General features: G+C 33.1%; 1 protein-coding gene across 9 annotated transcripts in view; it reads left to right on the top strand.

Moving 5' to 3' along the window:
• LOC5575838 (acetylcholine receptor subunit alpha-like) overlaps positions 1-18,033 on the top strand; it is a 63,409-nt gene that overhangs the window by 36,465 nt on the left and 8,911 nt on the right. For 6 of the 9 annotated variants that reach the window (XM_021838742.1, XM_021838744.1, XM_021838740.1 and 3 more), the window contains exons 4-5: positions 6,216-6,325; positions 6,840-7,020. The exons of 1 other annotated variant lie outside the window; for it this stretch is intronic. In XM_021838742.1, coding sequence (XP_021694434.1) covers positions 6,216-6,325; positions 6,840-7,020 — 291 coding nt within the window. Of the gene's footprint in view, positions 1-6,215; positions 6,326-6,839; positions 7,021-11,653; positions 11,835-18,033 lie in introns of all 9 variants that reach the window. 2 more of the 9 variants (XM_021838741.1, XM_021838743.1) reach the window with 1 other exon arrangement.

Below are 18,033 nucleotides of genomic sequence, written 5' to 3'. Positions count from 1 at the left end.
GGGTTCGATTCCCGGTCGGTCCAGGATCTTTTCGTAATGGAAATTTCCTTGACTTCCCTGGGCATAGAGTATAATCGTACCTGCCACACGATAAACGAAAAAGAGACGAACCAGCCAAGGGCTGCAAGTCTCTATAATAAAGATAATTCATTCATTCATTCACGATAAACGATTGCGAAAATGGCAACTTTGGCAAAGAAAGCTCTCAGTTAATAACTGTGGAAGTGCTCATAAGAACACTAAGCTGAGAAGCAGGTTCTGTCCCATTGAGGACGTAATGCCAAGAAGAATAAGAAGAAGAAGGTTCTTTCTTCCCATTACAGTCTAAGAATGGGGTCCTAAAGCTCTGTCCCAATTTTAGTGCCAAACGCCTAAGTTTAGGCCAAAAACACATGTTTACTCAATTTGTTTTTGTTTTTGTTTTCCGTGTCTCTTTCGAAATGTCAAATAAGAACAATCCCAGTGTTAAAACTAAAACCCCTGTGGTGTTTTGAGCACTTAATTGTTAAAGTAGTTGCAGTAACATGCTCTTTCTTGTTATTAAATGAAAACAAGATTTCATTGAACATTTTGGGACCCTATTGATTATTGTTTTTTTTTTAAATAGGGTGTGAAGGGACACCTTAGGACAGAACCCACCTATATTCCCATATACAAATCGAATATACCTAGTCCATAGTAGCACTTCAAAGCATTGTATTTCAATCCAAGACACACACCGTACAACTCAGTGTGGTCAAAAGTACAATGCCAAACTTGTCAAATCAAGAATGTTCATAGTCATAAATACTACAACTCTGGTTGATTGATTGATTTGACTTTATTAACGAGATTTTTAGCCCTGGGCTAGTTCATCTCGGGACCAACGGCTTTACTTCCCTTCCGAAGGAAGTCGTCACTATAACTTTTTACGTCATAAGAGACTATGTCGGGGATGGGATTCGATCCCAGGTCCTCGGCGTGAGAGGCGAGTGTTCTAACCACTACACCAGGTCCGTCCCCAACTCTGGTTGAAAAAAAAACCGACTATATTTTCTTGTGTAGTGATGTTGACTATGTTTTGGTAGTGTTAACAGATAAATTTAGTCGGTTAGTCGGTTGAAAATTGTTGGTGCAGTTCTTAATTTTACTATGCATTCCGTAGTTCTACAATAAAGTTCATTGTATGTAGTGTATGTGATGTATTGTTCGGCAAGCCTCGTCGGATAAATGTACGACTCATGCTGTATAAATTCATCATTCTGCAACTTGTTACGTAAACTACTATTTTCTAAAGCCCAAGCAAGCCTATTCATTTTTTCGTGGCGCCGGTGAATAAGTTGAATAAGTTTAGGCCAAAAACACATGTTTACTCAATTTGTTTTTGTTTTTGTTTTCCGTGTCTCTTTCGAAATGTCAAATAAGAACAATCCCAGTGTTAAAACTAAAACCCCTGTGGTGTTTTGAGCACTTAATTGTTAAAGTAGTTGCAGTAACATGCTCTTTCTTGTTATTAAATGAAAACAAGATTTCATTGAACATTTTGGGACCCTATTGATTATTGTTTTTTTTTTTAAATAGGGTGTGAAGGGACACCTTAGGACAGAACCCACCTATATTCCCATATACAAATCGAATATACCTAGTCCATAGTAGCACTTCAAAGCATTGTATTTCAATCCAAGACACACACCGTACAACTCAGTGTGGTCAAAAGTACAATGCCAAACTTGTCAAATCAAGAATGTTCATAGTCATAAATACTACAACTCTGGTTGATTGATTGATTTGACTTTATTAACGAGATTTTTAGCCCTGGGCTAGTTCATCTCGGGACCAACGGCTTTACTTCCCTTCCGAAGGAAGTCGTCACTATAACTTTTTACGTCATAAGAGACTATGTCGGGGATGGGATTCGATCCCAGGTCCTCGGCGTGAGAGGCGAGTGTTCTAACCACTACACCAGGTCCGTCCCCAACTCTGGTTGAAAAAAAAACCGACTATATTTTCTTGTGTAGTGATGTTGACTATGTTTTGGTAGTGTTAACAGATAAATTTAGTCGGTTAGTCGGTTGAAAATTGTTGGTGCAGTTCTTAATTTTACTATGCATTCCGTAGTTCTACAATAAAGTTCATTGTATGTAGTGTATGTGATGTATTGTTCGGCAAGCCTCGTCGGATAAATGTACGACTCATGCTGTATAAATTCATCATTCTGCAACTTGTTACGTAAACTACTATTTTCTAAAGCCCAAGCAAGCCTATTCATTTTTTCGTGGCGCCGGTGAATAAGTTTTTTTACGTTACGTTTCGCGCTTTTTGTTGGGCAAAGCAGTGTAGTTTTTTGATTCTATTGCATGCCCCTGTGAGAAATCCAGATCAATCGTGCTCGGTTCGCGTTTTGCTAGTGTGAAAAGATATTCGTATCCAGTTGAGAATCACTGAGAAAAATCTACACGTCAAGGTCGTGTGTTTTACTTATAGATTTGCGCAATGAGGAAAACCACATGACTTGAGTGTGGTAGCCATATGGATTTCGTCATTGACTTCACGGCATAATTACATGTGTATGTGTATCAATATTAGGTTGTCATGTGAAATAAACATGAATGTCTAAATATGAAATCATGAAAACCAACTGATTTGCTTATTGAATTCGAAATGTAGTGGCTTTAGATAGTCATGTGTGATAGAACATGAATGTCATGAGACTGAAAGAAGAAATTTGATACAAGAACTCTTGCTCCCCAATATATGGATTCGAGGCTCCTCTGCTTGTCGCAAGCTCACTCGAAAGTTTTTTTTTTTTCAAACAAGTGAGTCGGCAACAAACGGGGCGTCCATATTTTGGGAAGCCCGTGATTAGCATATTTCATTTTATTTGAAGCTGAAAGCTAGGAAAATTCGTTAGTGGAATCCGATTCTCTGCATTATATCTAATGCTGGAAGTAATACATTTTATGTATAGAAAATTAGAATGAACTCTTCATCTTCACTCGGACATCTTCACTATTCGAAAGAAAAACGAATCCGCAAATTTTCCTCTAACACTTTCAGCTTCAGAATTTGCTTCTTCTCTTTGGAACATGATGATGACTGTTGTTTGACACGAGGTCCGACCGCAATTTAGTTCGCTATGGGTTGATCACTAACAATTCAGAGATTTGGAACACGGCAATCGACAGCAAGCTCATCGATTTCAGATCGACCAACTTGAACATGAATCATGTTAGGGGAAGACGGGGTAAGAGCGCCCTCCGGGGTAAGACGGACCACCTTCAGTTTGGCATGAAAATGGCGGTTGTCTTAAAAATTCACCAAGCTTACTTGATACTTGATACTTGATGGGCTACAATCCGCTACGTTGAATCCACTGGGCTCGGTCCTGAGCCAATCGCTTCCAGTCGCCCTGAACGTTAAGTGCCCTTAAGTCCTCTTCAACTGCAAAAAGCCAACGTGTGCGCGGCCTACCACGAAGCCGACGGCCTCGTCCGGGTTACCAAGCACTTTTCATAAATACAAGATTTTTGACATTCCGAACCATTTATGATGGTATTTACATTAAATTTTTCATACCAAATATCAAAAACAAAGATTCTGCTCGACAATATTGAATTTGATCTAAATTTAACAGATGCTCACTTAAGCATTTCGGAAGGGATTTTTTTGAAAAAAAAAACATAACAAATTACCCGTCCATGCATCAACAGAAATGTGAAATATGCTTCAGTGAAGTGAAATATGAATTGTAAATATTTAGCTTTGAAATGGCCTAAGTTGTGAAAATGTCGCAAGCGGGGTAAAACCGACCACTGTTGATGGGGTACGACCGCCACCCCTAATTTATACCAAATAAAATGTCCAAACCATTTTAAAAGTTGTAACTACGATTTACATTACTATTCAAGAAAAATGAAATCAATTTTGTTATAAGAACAAGCCAAATCCGTATATTTTTCCAAAATATGGGTGTCTCAAGGTAAAAATAAGTAAACAGCTGAGTTTTTTTAATTAATTAATCCTAAAAATGTTTCAATATCCCCGTTAATCAATATAGAATTCCTAAAACATTATACTTTTCAGAATCTTAGGGAACTGATATATTTTTTCTCAAAACTGTGTTCGAAAATCGTGGTGGTCGCTTTTACCCCGTGGGTGGGCGGTTTTACCCCGTAGCTAAAAATAATCTTGATAAGACATCACTTTTTCAAGCGTAAAGAAATAAATATATTTTTACAAATACAACACCTGTGATATTTTTTGATCATGCCTAAGGCTTCAAAAAACGACATGCTGCGTCGGAAAAGGATTTATTAATTCTTGATTTTGACATATGAATTAACATGCTTAGGTGGGCGGTCTTACCCCGTCTTCCCCTACATGATGATTATGACACAAGATAATCATAAGTTAAACACACTGAATCCGTGTTGGGTGATGATCTATGTACCCATAGTGTCAACCTATACGAATTTGAAATGGAAAGCTTCAGGAACTTATGTGGAATATTATGGAATTCATGTTGTCGGTTGATGAATCAGTCCATGAAGCAAAACTAAAGAATTGAATGTGTAACACACTCGAAGTTTGTTAGAAAATCACATCAAATCGATATAGACGTTCATGAATCGATCCATAATTTCAAACACACGGATAAAACGTGTGGATTTTTCTCAGTGATGGATTGTTAACATGTAACAAGCTCAACATGCACATTTTTATTGTGACATCGTTTCGTTTATGTATTTTTCAAACAAACTGTGGATGGTTAGTCAATACAATGTGTTTTTCCTTAAAATGTTATATACTGTTCAACATCTGCATTCAGTATGAAATCTTTGACTTTGTTAGAGCTTAGTGACATTTGAACACACTTAGACTAGCATACGCTCGTCATACACAGTTTGTTTTTGTTTTCCTCAAAGAAACTTGCACACGCTTTTCAGACTCATCAAAATGCATATGGAAATATTACCCAATTTGAAAAATTTACACCCGGATTTTGGGTGTTATTCGAGACAGAGTGCATATTGTTTTCCTCTAAGGTTCACAACCACATCTACACTAGGGCACCCATACCATTAGGCGTGATAACCACTATGATGAACACACTGCCACAAAATTCTCTTCAGTTCTAACTGTCCGAATGCACGTTAAACAATTTTCAATCAATTTTACGGTTCATTCACTACAACAATCTTTCTCCAAAACTTTGTTAAATTTTCAAAAGTTCGAACGTTTTATGTGAAGTGTTTCGGGAAAATGAGTCACTCACTATGAAGCAGCAAATCATCCATACTGTCAAACGTGCAATAGTTTTTCTTGCCCCTTTTTGCCCCTAGAGGTGAAAATTTCATTTTCATTTTTCATTATAATTTATCGATTTCATCATTCAAATCTATATAATTTGTCATAATTCGTTTGAAACTTTAGTGGAATTACCAAAAAGAAGTTAAATTCGTACCTCTAGTTCAGGTTTATGCACAAATTTCTGCATTACAACAAAAAAACTTGTAGTAATGCCTTTTTAAACGATTGGATGAAAAAACTTAATTTGGACCAATTTCACTAGAAAATCGAATTTTCAATTTGACTGTTATTTCCAACGAGATGATATCAGGTATCCAAGATAATTAATAGATTACCATTATCAAGCAATTTGAGACATATTTGAGGTTTTAGTCGCGAAGCAGTATATCTATTATGTTCCTAATCTTTCTATTTTTATATGATATTTATTGATGACCATAGGGCAACAGGAATAGAAGTGTAACAGATATAGAGTGGCGATCTAGTGATAGTATGTGTTTTTTCCGTTAATTTTTGGTGATTTTTTATTCTTTAACCTGTTACTACTGCCTCTCTCACTAGCACAGATGCCTGAAATAGGTATTAATCAGCGCGGGATAAGTGAATCCCTTTTTTTTTAGATTTCACATTTTTTCTTTATAGGAGATTTACGTTCAACGCTCCATCATCGTGATAATCGTCATCATCGAAACTTCAAAAGCATCTGTTCAAAGCTAACAATTATTGATGAAAATGTGTTCTTTGTGTTTCGGTTGGAGAATAGAATACAATGAACACATTTTCCTGTAAATTTTCTTAATTTGGAACGAAAATATTGCTTTTGAAAATTTCGAAATCAATGATGTATCCTGTCCCCTTAACAAGACAACAAATTATTTCATCTATGTAATGATCAAACAATCTTTGTAAATTTTATCCATCAATAGTCCTGGTACGACTACAAATTACGATGGGAACCGAAGGAATACGGTGGAGTTCAAATGTTACATGTCCCATCAGATCACATCTGGCGTCCAGACATTGTATTATATAACAAGTAAGTACATTGTTCCAAACCTGATCATATCGATACACATTTTTGTTCTAACCCGATTCAAAAACAATTGAATGTATCAACTAAAAGACCAGATATAGGTTCAATCCTAATCAAAACAGATGCGAAGTATTAAATACTCAATTCACAAACAGTTGAGACAGCAAACATTATCTGCGATCGTTAAAGCAATCATTCTCATCTAATCAAAAGTTGCTAATCAAACATACATGGAAACAAAAAAAAGTTCTTTGAGTAATGCAGTCGTTTTGACATTTTAAGTGTACTCTTATAATTTACTCATGCTCATAGATTGCTAATTTATTTATATTTGTTAAGTATTATTTTTAATATGTTTACATTTCAAATACTGTGTGTCATGCTCATGAGCGCTCATATAAATATAACCAAAATAAAGCATAAACAAAATATTAAAATCAACATTTTAATTCCATGCTTAAATTCATATGCTAAATCTCCCCTTTCTGCATCTAAAATTAAATGTCGAATGTATCAGTGCTGACGGTAATTTCGAAGTAACATTAGCGACAAAAGCCACGATATATTCCGAAGGCTTAGTTGAATGGAAACCTCCTGCCATATACAAATCATCATGTGAAATAGACGTAGAGTATTTTCCATTTGATGAACAAACATGCGTGTTAAAATTTGGAAGTTGGACATATGATGGTTTTAAGGTAGGTTATGAGAAATTATCCAACTTTCTAACACTTGGATTACATATTCATTTCCAAAGAAATAGCTTCACTGAATATTTTCTAGACAATACAAATTCTTGATTGATTTTTTATTTTTTATTTAAATCCAAGTTATGTAATTTGATTTAATTTTAACTCAGGACACATCTCGTACCACACCGTGGTATTTCCCTGTAAATAGTAGCCTGTTTGATTGACAAACTAGCAAAAACTTTAAAGCTTTAGCAAACGCACCCTCATTTAATGTTTTATACATACATATGTTAATGAAACCTTCATTTGAAAACATATATATATATATATATTTTTGCAGCTTACTACATAGTATCAGTTAAGAGCGTCAAATCGTAATAAAAAAAATGAAAATAATGTCCCACAAATCATAGTGGGAGGTAGCAAATTACACTTTACTTTGTTTAATTGGCCCTTCTCTCAGAGTGGAGTTTGCCACCGAACTCGTCGTAAATTGTTTTGCAAAGTGATTTCATTTATGTCTTTTGCTGAAAATTTTGACCCATGTAAACATTACGAATCAAAAACAATTCCTTTGACATTAGTATCATTACAAAACTAATGACAGTTTCAATCATTTGTGTATATAGTTTGGGGAGATTTTTGCGAATTTTCCTAAAACGGAAACAAAGATAATTTACATTAACTATAAAATATGCACGTAACTTCTTTTAAAAACAGTTTATATAAATGTAAATAGTTTTCAAGTTTAGTTTACCATTACTCACTCATGCCTCATTTTGTAAATTGATTCATAACATATCATCGAGCACATTTTTGTTTGTTTCATATTTTGTAAAAAAAAAAACTATTGTATATAATAAAAAAATAACACATAAATACACTGTACTGGCTATGGGGTTTGTTCTTTTACAAGGTCATTCATGTCGTTAGACATAAACTTGAAATCCATGTGGTTGTTTGTCATGAATTTCCACGTTAGACATAATAAACCTTTACCATAATTTACGAAATTTGTTAAATAAACTAACACTCACGGGTCTAGCAAAAAAGCGATGTTTACCCCTACTTCCAATACCATTTAAACAATAACAGAAAACAGTATTTTTTGCAATTTCGAAATCGTAATAGGCTGTTTCAATCGCTCTGCACTGAGATAAGCAGAGTCGTGGTTTGTATGCAACTTATTTCGGAAAAGTAGATGAAAATCGAATTAAGTACTATATCATTTGATTCCACTAGAGTTTGTATCTTTTGCCAGATACGCGTACTTCGAGATACTCGAGTCTAGTACACGACACTGAAGACGGCATTACAGTTGAGGTCGAAATACGCGTATCTGCCAAAGGCTACAAACTCTAGTGGAATTAAATGGTATAGTACTAAATTCGGTTTTTCATCTGCATATAGGTATTCCACTAAACAGCTCGAAGATTTATTATTATTTCAGATGCGTAATGACTCTTAACAATTTTCAGAAATTGCGAAATAATGGTGAATGAATATCCATATAATTTCTGATAGCCTAAAATGGCTTTGTACGAAATTGCATAAAATATTGTAAGCAACTCATTGCAGAAAATGTTGTAAGAAACTCGTTGCAGAACTCGATTTTTACAGCATTCGTCGTAACCCAAATTTTACTATGGTTCTCTAACTCGATATCGAGATACGGAATATCGAATAAGGGAGAGTTGACTGTATCATACAACTTCAACGACCTCTAGCGAAAAAATGTGATATGTTGGAACATTTCTGAGAGCGGAAACTGATTTAGAAACCCCAAATTACGGGAGACACATTATTCGATCTTTGAGATATTCGAAAAGATTATTTTTATTCTGCTGCTGACTAAAATGTGCGGTGGTGCTTGACATATATAGCATGCAGAAATGTGCTGGAACATTTTTTGGGCAGTATAGTATCTATAATTTGTATGTGCTTTACCACGCGCTAGCTTCTGCAAAGTTGCCTTTTAAAACAAAGTATTGACTGTTGAAGATTTAAAAATGTATAAAAATGAAGAAAAGTCCCAGAGATGATCTTTATGCATTATTCGAAAACTTTTAGTTGCTGTTCCAAGGAAAAAATGTTAAACCTATGTAAAAATCAACTATTCTGTTTGAAATTCCTTGCATCATTCATCACCAAACGGCTACAACTGGGGCACTAGCGCAACTACAGGAACACGTGAACCAAAAGTGGCTCAATCGATTTTATGCTCAAAAAATAATTTTATCACTCAGTTTATGTTTTCCGCTTATAGGAGATGTTGAAATCTTTCGATTGACGCTATAAGATTATGTATAGGACTTTTTGTTACTATGTTATAAATTGTTTTGCTTAGATAATCCACTATAATTGACACCTATCACGTCGTTTTTTCTGCACATCACTTACAATATGGATGTTGCGTTAAATTTCCTTTAAATTGTTCCAATAAAATGTATTAAACATCGCAACGGATCTATTGACATCATATTTTGTTACCAATATTCGAATGGTATTTTACGTTTAAATATTTGTAACGTGAGTGATGCGCTTCAAATACGACGTGATATTTCAGTTTGTTTTCCCTGTATATGTTGGCGTTCGTTATATAGGGTGTCCCAGAAAGTATGGGCACGACTTCACCATACTGCCATTTCAAGACGTGTGAAGAAAAAAAAAACTGATTTTTACACATTTGATTACTGTACCGAACAAGAGAAGATTGCGATTTTTAATAAATAATTTAATCATTATTACTCTTTAATGAATGTTCGAATCCTCTGAGCAGAATCTCAAATAGAGAAACTTAAAAGTAGATGGAGTACCGTGTACCTTTGAATTCCGCTCCTAAATGCTTATCTTTGACAGATACGCGTATTTCGACTACCACTTGAAGTCTTCTTCAGTGTCAGTTACTCGTATCCACTACTACTTTTAAGTTTCTTTAATCATTATTGATTACGTAACACTTATTTAAAGCATCTCTTATCAGTCTTGCACAAATAGCGTTATTTTTGAGCCTTTGTTTTACAAAATTTGCTCTGTGTCAGAAAGCGCGTATAATAAAAATCTGAAAAAAATATATTTATCAGCGACGATATGATAGTTGATCAGATTATCACATATTCATATTATAATTTTGAACTTAAGCATGTAAAATTTGCATTGGAACTAAAAATTCGATTCCAGCCCTGGGCGATTTAAAAAAGGTCAAATAACAAATCCTTAAATTTACGTAAAAACATGAGCAAATAAAAAATTTAAGTTGCTTATTCAAGATAATAGGGATTAACCATTCGTAAATCCAAAATGTATCATTTTTATTACTATGTATAATACCTGAAGAGTAATAACTTCGTTATGCTGTCTTATGTGGAGAGAAAAATTCGAAATTTTTCGAACTTTACCATTTTTTCAAGTGTTCTCCAACAAAGCCAAACAAAATTTCAAACAAAAATGTATGTAAAACCTCCTTGATACAATCCACTTGAGCTCACCACGGCGAAAGATTTTGATTAAAACATATTTTACTAGTTATTTTTCAACAAAAACAGAATGTAGGGTCTGTGCTGACCAGATAAGAATTGATTTTCTAGAATCAAAATTTCCAATGTAAATATTTATTTATTCAAACAAAATTTTCACAGATGCTGGTTGAAATACCCTATAGTAAATTACAAAAATATAAAAATATTTGATTGTTTGGAAAAGTACTATGATTTTCATTGGCAAAGTCGTACCCACACTTTCTGGGACACCCTACATTATATTGAATTCAACTTCAATCAAATAAAAAATTAATCGAAGGTTGGCAACACTTGCCGTGTTTTTTTTATAAAAAATAATGTTGCTTTGGTTTTGTACAGGGTGCTAAAATGAAATAGTAGCTTACGCAATAAGTTGCATAATGAAGATTTTTACAACACGATTCGTACATCTATTTAATGAGGCTTGCCGAGATGGATAACTACGACGAGTGCTAGTTCTGCTAGTAGCGCATTCAAGTCTTTTTTATAAGTACCGGACTGCGGACATTTTAGTTGGTGTCTGCGGTGAAACGTCAAATTCGCAACGGCTGGTTGGCTGGCGATTGTTTTACCGGCGACGATTAAAATACAAAATTTACAATATTTGAATTAGGTTTATTTATGGCAGAAGTGTTATTATGAAAAACGTTAATTATGACAACAACCCACATGCTTAACGGATATACTACAAAAAATGTTGGTCAAAAAGTATGTTTTTTTTTTCAAATGATGCAGAGAACATTTTTTTCTCTTTTGTTAAAAAAAAGCAGGCCATTCATTAATTACGTTAAACAATTTTTGCGTGTTTACAAGCCCCTCTTCCCCGATGGCGAAGAAATCTTAAAACTCCTGCTCCCCCGTAATTAATGGACTGCCCCTTATGAAAAGAACAATTATTCAATTTAATTGCTTATCGTATTGGTTTTACAAATATTCTGTGATATCAAGCATTGTATTTATAATTTTATTCTGTTTTGATTCTATTATTATTAATTTTATGACAATTACTCATATTGTACAATATATTACAGGAGGGGATGTTCAGCTTCAAAAAATATTAAATTTGTATGCATTTTTTCTTTTGTGAATTTTCTACATTTTTACATTTTTTCTTTTCACAGTGCTGATGGTCATTATGAAGTAACATTAATGACCAAAGCAACAGTATATAATACTGGTCTGGTTATTTGGCAGCCACCTGCAGTGTACAAATCGTCGTGCTCAATAGATGTTGAATATTTTCCATATGATGTACAAACATGTGTCTTAAAGTTAGGAAGCTGGACCTATGATGGTTTTAAGGTGCAACATTTATTACCCTACACCTAAAGCATTTTTGTTATGATTTCAAAGAACCTGCAACCTAGATGAGACGTAATAAAAACTGTTTTAGAATGCAATGCATAATGACAATGTTAACAAACGATATTGATTTTATCTTATCGTTCTGGTTTGTGATATGTTAGAAAAGTTATTAGTCAACTATTAAATACTGACAGTACTACTCAGCAGTTATTATGTCTTTAGTTTCTTAGTTCTGAAAAAATATTCTTTCGAAATAGTAATGGCATTGCTGTTTGTGTGAACATGACCATTTATCGGTTATTTGCTACTTGACTTAAAGTGCATCTTTATTGTTATTGAAATTGAATATGCTATTGTACGTCGTTTTCAATTTAGATGAATGATAAATAAACTAATTTATTTTATTTTTGTTATAAATGCTATTTTAATATATTTACTAGTTGGAAAATATGGCTGTGCTATAAATTTAAACTTACTTCCAGCCCTGTTCGCTCATATTTGACCATCAATATAGAGATACTTATGATACAAAATGTTTTTTTTTTCTCGTAAAGAGACTAAAAGTCTTGTTATTAAAATATATGTTAGAGTGCGGCATCTTTGAACGATATTTTCAAAGCTGTTCAATCTATGAATCTTGTGAACATTAAATTAGAGACATATCTCACTATAAAATTTGTTATTGTCATAAAAAAAAAATGTCAGTGTAATTCAAATATTAATCATAAGATTAATAATCTGCTATCGAAATTTGCATCAGCAGATGTATATAACTATTTCAGAATTTCAGATCCATAACCATTCAGATAAAAACCATATTTATTTATGGTTCCTCATAGTGGTGAAACATGCATCCCATAATTTTAACTTTTACAGTCATATTGAATGATTTACGAACAAGTCTTATTTTAGATTGTGATAATGACCCGAACAAAAAAGCGTAAAATACACTTGTTTCTTGATTTTTCACTCGCTTTATCTGAAAAGTTGGAGATTTGAACTTTTGAAACATAAACTAATTTTTATCTTCAAAACACATGTATGTTTCAAAACAAAAATATCATAACATCATCAGATCACGTTTGTGTTGTAGAAGTAGATTTTTTAAAACTAAAATATCACAAAAGTATTTGAGATTAAAAAAAATATGTTTCAAAAATAATTTATTCGTAATATAATAATAAAAAAACACAAGTTTCTGGTGACTGTGCCCATGCCATTCGATACAACAAATTATACAGAAATTTGTATAGATACAGCACAGTAGGTCAGAGGACACGGAAGGAGTTCCGCAGATTTTGGGAAGCTTCAGAGTGATATTTTGAGGTATATGTTCGTCAGTAAACCTTACCTGGACTTCGTGGCCGTGCAACTAATGCAGGCAGTCGTTTATTCGTATTGTGAGTGCTACGAGTAATACTTCGATTCTTGCTTCAGTCGTAGGAAATTTGTCAATCAAACGAAGCATTCTTCACTGACCCTTGGAATGTTGTATCGAGGCAATTCTCGGTCTATACGTCGCTACAGCATGCCATAGAGAAAAATCAAATAAGTTAATCAATGTATTTTTGACAAACCGTTACGCGTATATAATTTGCTCATTTATGACAAAATTAAATGGAAGTGGCCAAATTATATGCGCGTAACGCGTAAAATACATAAAACACCTTACATGCAACTACCACGAATCATACACTGGACGTTACCTATGATTTTTGATGAAAGAGGAGTAAAACTGTGTAATCACAAGATCTGCACCATATATCGAATCTTTCAGGCCAAAAATTTCATTAATATGTTTATTTTCGGAGAACCACTCAATTATGGTTATCAAACGTGTTCTTTGCTGCAGGATTTTTCGGAGTGATTTAAAGGCATTTATAGGAACCTATGTTGTTGTACTTGTCCTTAATTGTTTCAACGTGTATCTTCCTACAAGTTTCAATATCAAAACTTCACAAAAATTCTCAAATTATCCTTCAAAGTAGTGCACAATGTTTTATGTGCATTGTTATATTCGTTATATCGATTGCTAGGTTTACCTTACCTTACCTTACTTTACTCAATGAAGTGTTACTAACAATGTAATATTTATTGCTACTTTTGAATGCTTTATCTCCTACGATTCTTCAGAAAGCTACAGTAGCTGTCATCTTACTGATTTTAACATGAAGTTCAACTCTACCTTGGAACTTGTAAATAACAAGATCAGCAAACGTTAAAATTCCATACAAAATCAAACAGCTCAGTTTGCGTATATTTTCTTTTCAATACTATTGCGGATCTTTACCTTTAGCAATGGCTATGACGCGCAAAGGCAGTACAGACGCAACATCAAAAATCAAATCTTCTTTTTTCACCATTCTCGTTTATCACGTGAATATTCGATCTCAATAAATCTCCGAAATTGAGTGGGTTTTTTTATGCTCACGGCTATATTTTTTATTTTATAAGATAATCGCGTTTCGTGGATTTTCTTGCAGAACACAATAGATTTTGAATAGAATTTTTTTTCTCTAAATTTGTTCAACATATTTTTTTACTATTATCTTCCGAATTTTCAGAAATTGCACATTGACCTTTTTTCGGTATGTTCGAAACTAGAAAACATGTTTCATAAAGACTCGGAACATGCAACAACTTATGAATAAAGTGCTAGTTGTTGTGACTCAAGGTAAATAAAAACAGTTCCAAAAATGACATCAGAAATATAAAATAACTCAACATTAAAAAACTGTCTATTGTTTGATAAGCATTAATTAATACAATGTATATAAATAACATTGTATAAACTATGTATTAACCAACAATGATTTGATCATTGAAAAAAAATCTGTCGGTGTTGGTAGGGCATTTTAATTTAGTTTGTCGAAAAAGTTGATTCAAAATATGAGTGACCTTTTCTCGGAACCTTTTTTTAGAGTTTGAAATTAGCACTCTACCGCCATCTTAAAGATAACGACGTATTTTATACGGTAGTGTTTTCGCAACGATGATTCCGTTCGCAAATGAATGTTGTTGTTGCGTATGTTTTACTTTACGAGAAATATTGATATCAGCACACTTATTACAATTTTATGAAAGAGCACTTTTCTGAAAATACTTAATACTCATTATACATTTCATTTCATATAATAAAATAATAAACAATCCTATAAGCCTTAAAACGTGCTTTTAAAAAATTGAAAATGAATTGTTAGTGATATTTGTTCTCTTAAAGTTTTTGTTTCAATTCATTTTCTCAAACTCCGATTATGCATTACAATAGAAAGCTTCAAATATATTCATTACATTTTTTTTATTTCTCACATACAACCACAGATTGACAGTGTTTGGAGTATTTATTTGTTCTTTATTTTAATTTATAGAATTAAACGGGAAGGTACTAGTTTTATATTTTGTATTTTAAATTCACATTTAAAAGTTATATTAATTTCAATATGATGTGGAATGCTTCTTCTGTATTTTGATGTAGATTTCACATTAAAAGTCATTTCTGTGATTTCAATAGCTTTTTAAAGATTTTAATTCTATTCAGCATGGAAATAATAAACATAAGGAATATTGATAACTCGTTACAACATGTATATTATTTGTATTTGTATAAATGTTTTTGTAGCTGTGCACCAAACCATAAAATATTTCCCATTTGTTTGTTGCTACTTCACTCTTGTTAAATACAAGTATATAATTTATTTTAAAAAATGCTCAAACGTTCTGTGGCAAACTCAATGAAGTCCTCTATTTCTAATTTTTGATTCTTTATTCAATTTGAATGTTATGAACGAAATTTTCATTTCAGGGATTTCATTCAAATTATGTTGCTTCAACCAAATGTTTACCAATCTTCTAAATCAACACGAAAAATAAGTCATGATTTCTTATAACTATTAGGAAGGGTAACTCGGGATAATACGCCCCACTTCAATTTCAAAGGATTGAAGTTTCTTCTAATCGTAAATATGATTACCGTAAAACGGGGTATTGGTAATGCGGGTAACTTTGATAGAGCGTTACCCACGACCCACCACATACTAAACGAAATATCATAATTTCTTATAATCGGTTAAGCTAAACGACTGCAAAACTAAAGAATGACACTTCATGAAAGAGCTGTTTTCATTTGAATCGAGATTATCTGAGGATTTATATACGAATATTAAAATTTATACGATTTTATCCTTTTCGAAACGCTTACAAACAATCTGTTCTACGATCACTATTTGATGCAGTTTTCAATAGTTGGACTCTAATTGTTGACAGCCTAGTTATCGAAGAACTTGATGGTGGTCTCAAATCTCTTAGCGAAAAGTAGTTTCGCTGTGCTGTGTTCAATGATGGTAACACAGATTTACTGGAAAATGTTTGGAATGTTTTTTTTAACATTGCTCTCCTAAAACTGCAGTGAATTTATTCACCAGTTTTTCAGGTACAAGCCATACTACATCCTCGAATGTATCGATCTTATACAACCGCGCCACATCGTGTTAAAAACGATGAAATAATACTGAGCAGCAAATATTTTCTGTTAGACATTTTGTAAACACGGAACAGTATCATAAATGACGTAACTTCAAGAGATGATGACCAAAAAAGTTAACCATGACGTTTCTTTTTTCCTTTGTAGTTCTTTAGTTAACTCATTATTTTTTTTGTAGCTGTGATGTTTCTAGAATGGTTTCAGTAATAAATGTTGCTAGGATTATAGTTTCGAACTTACAGAATTTAAATATTACGAAATCTTATTTCCCGCCAAAACTGCAGAAACGCCTTTATGATACTAAACGCAAGGTTTGTTTCTTAGTGGTAGTGGTAGAAAAGAAATTTTTGGTGGAAAGACGAGTGTTCAAACTCCAGAAGCTCACATTAATGCCACAGTGTCAGTTTACTTCGCGTGGATTTGTTTCGTAGTAACTCGCTTAAATGATACGTTATCGTTGACGTTGACGGTGAAATATTTCGACGACATCGTTTTGACGACTAGCTTCAAAATACTACACAAAGATAAAAAAAAAAAACCGGTGAGATCTTTTCATGGATTGTATTATTTGATTATATTTCTAATCTTATATGCATTTTGGGTTGGGTGGGACCATCAGAGCATCCGATTGAAGTGAAATGGCTATGAAGAGTAAATTTCTGTAGCAAACATTTCGTGGAAAAAGGCGAGCTCTTATTCCCACCTATTGGGTCTTTCTGGCAAACAAAAGCTTGATTGTACGACTGTTTGTGTGAACTTACATCTTGAAGGACCTTGCGGGTTTACTTACAAATCCTATTCTATTTATTATATTATATTATATTATATTATATTATTATATTATATTATATTATTATTATATTTACTTACAAATCCTATTCCATTTTGATTATTAAGAGGAAAATAACCATCATCGTTTCACAAATTTTCAAAACCAGTTTTTTTGCTCTAAGTCGAAGCATGGAAATCTCTTATTGCATAGCAATTCCTACCTATAATGCAATGATAGTGTAATGAAGACTCCTATACAAGTTGAAAATTTTATTTTCACACGGTTTTCTAAACTTTAGCGATGAATTTCTTAAACTATTTATTCATACAAACACGTCCCTTGATGAACAAAAAACGTTCAAATCCATGGACCCGTTTTCAAGGCAACTCGTGACATACAAACACCTTTTCGTTATCATTTACATAATTCAAAAATATTATAGCCCATGGCAGGATGAAATTTTTCTACATCCTCATCAAACAAAACTCCCAGAAACTAGATTACCATTCTTAGTTGCTATATTTATCAACTATCTGTCAAATAATACACTTCAGGTTAATTATCAGAACTCTTATTCTGAAAGACTTCCTGTAAACACTATTGGAAAATTTCTCCTAATCTTTTCTAAATTCAGCTTATAATATGACCACATAAACCAGACAAACTTTAAGTAGATGAAAAAAAAACGAATTTAGTACTAAACCATTAAATTCCACTATAGTTAACCTATAACCGAAACCTATTCCACTAAACTATAGTGGAATTAAATGGTATAGTACTAAATTCGTTTTTTTTAATCAACTTATAGGTATTCCACTAAACAGCTCGAAGATCTTTATTAAAAACCTTCAAGTAGACTTTATGTATGAAAATTTCATAATTTTTGTATGGTTTTTGCAATCTCAGCAGCTTATAGGTTTTTAATCCGGATCGTTCTTTAGCCC

Source organism: Aedes aegypti, chromosome 1 (assembly GCF_002204515.2).
Source record: "Aedes aegypti strain LVP_AGWG chromosome 1, AaegL5.0 Primary Assembly, whole genome shotgun sequence".
In the NCBI taxonomy this organism is placed as follows: Eukaryota; Metazoa; Arthropoda; class Insecta; order Diptera; family Culicidae; genus Aedes; species Aedes aegypti.
Note: the sequence above shows the minus strand (reverse complement) of the source record. Positions and strands in the feature narration are given on the sequence as shown.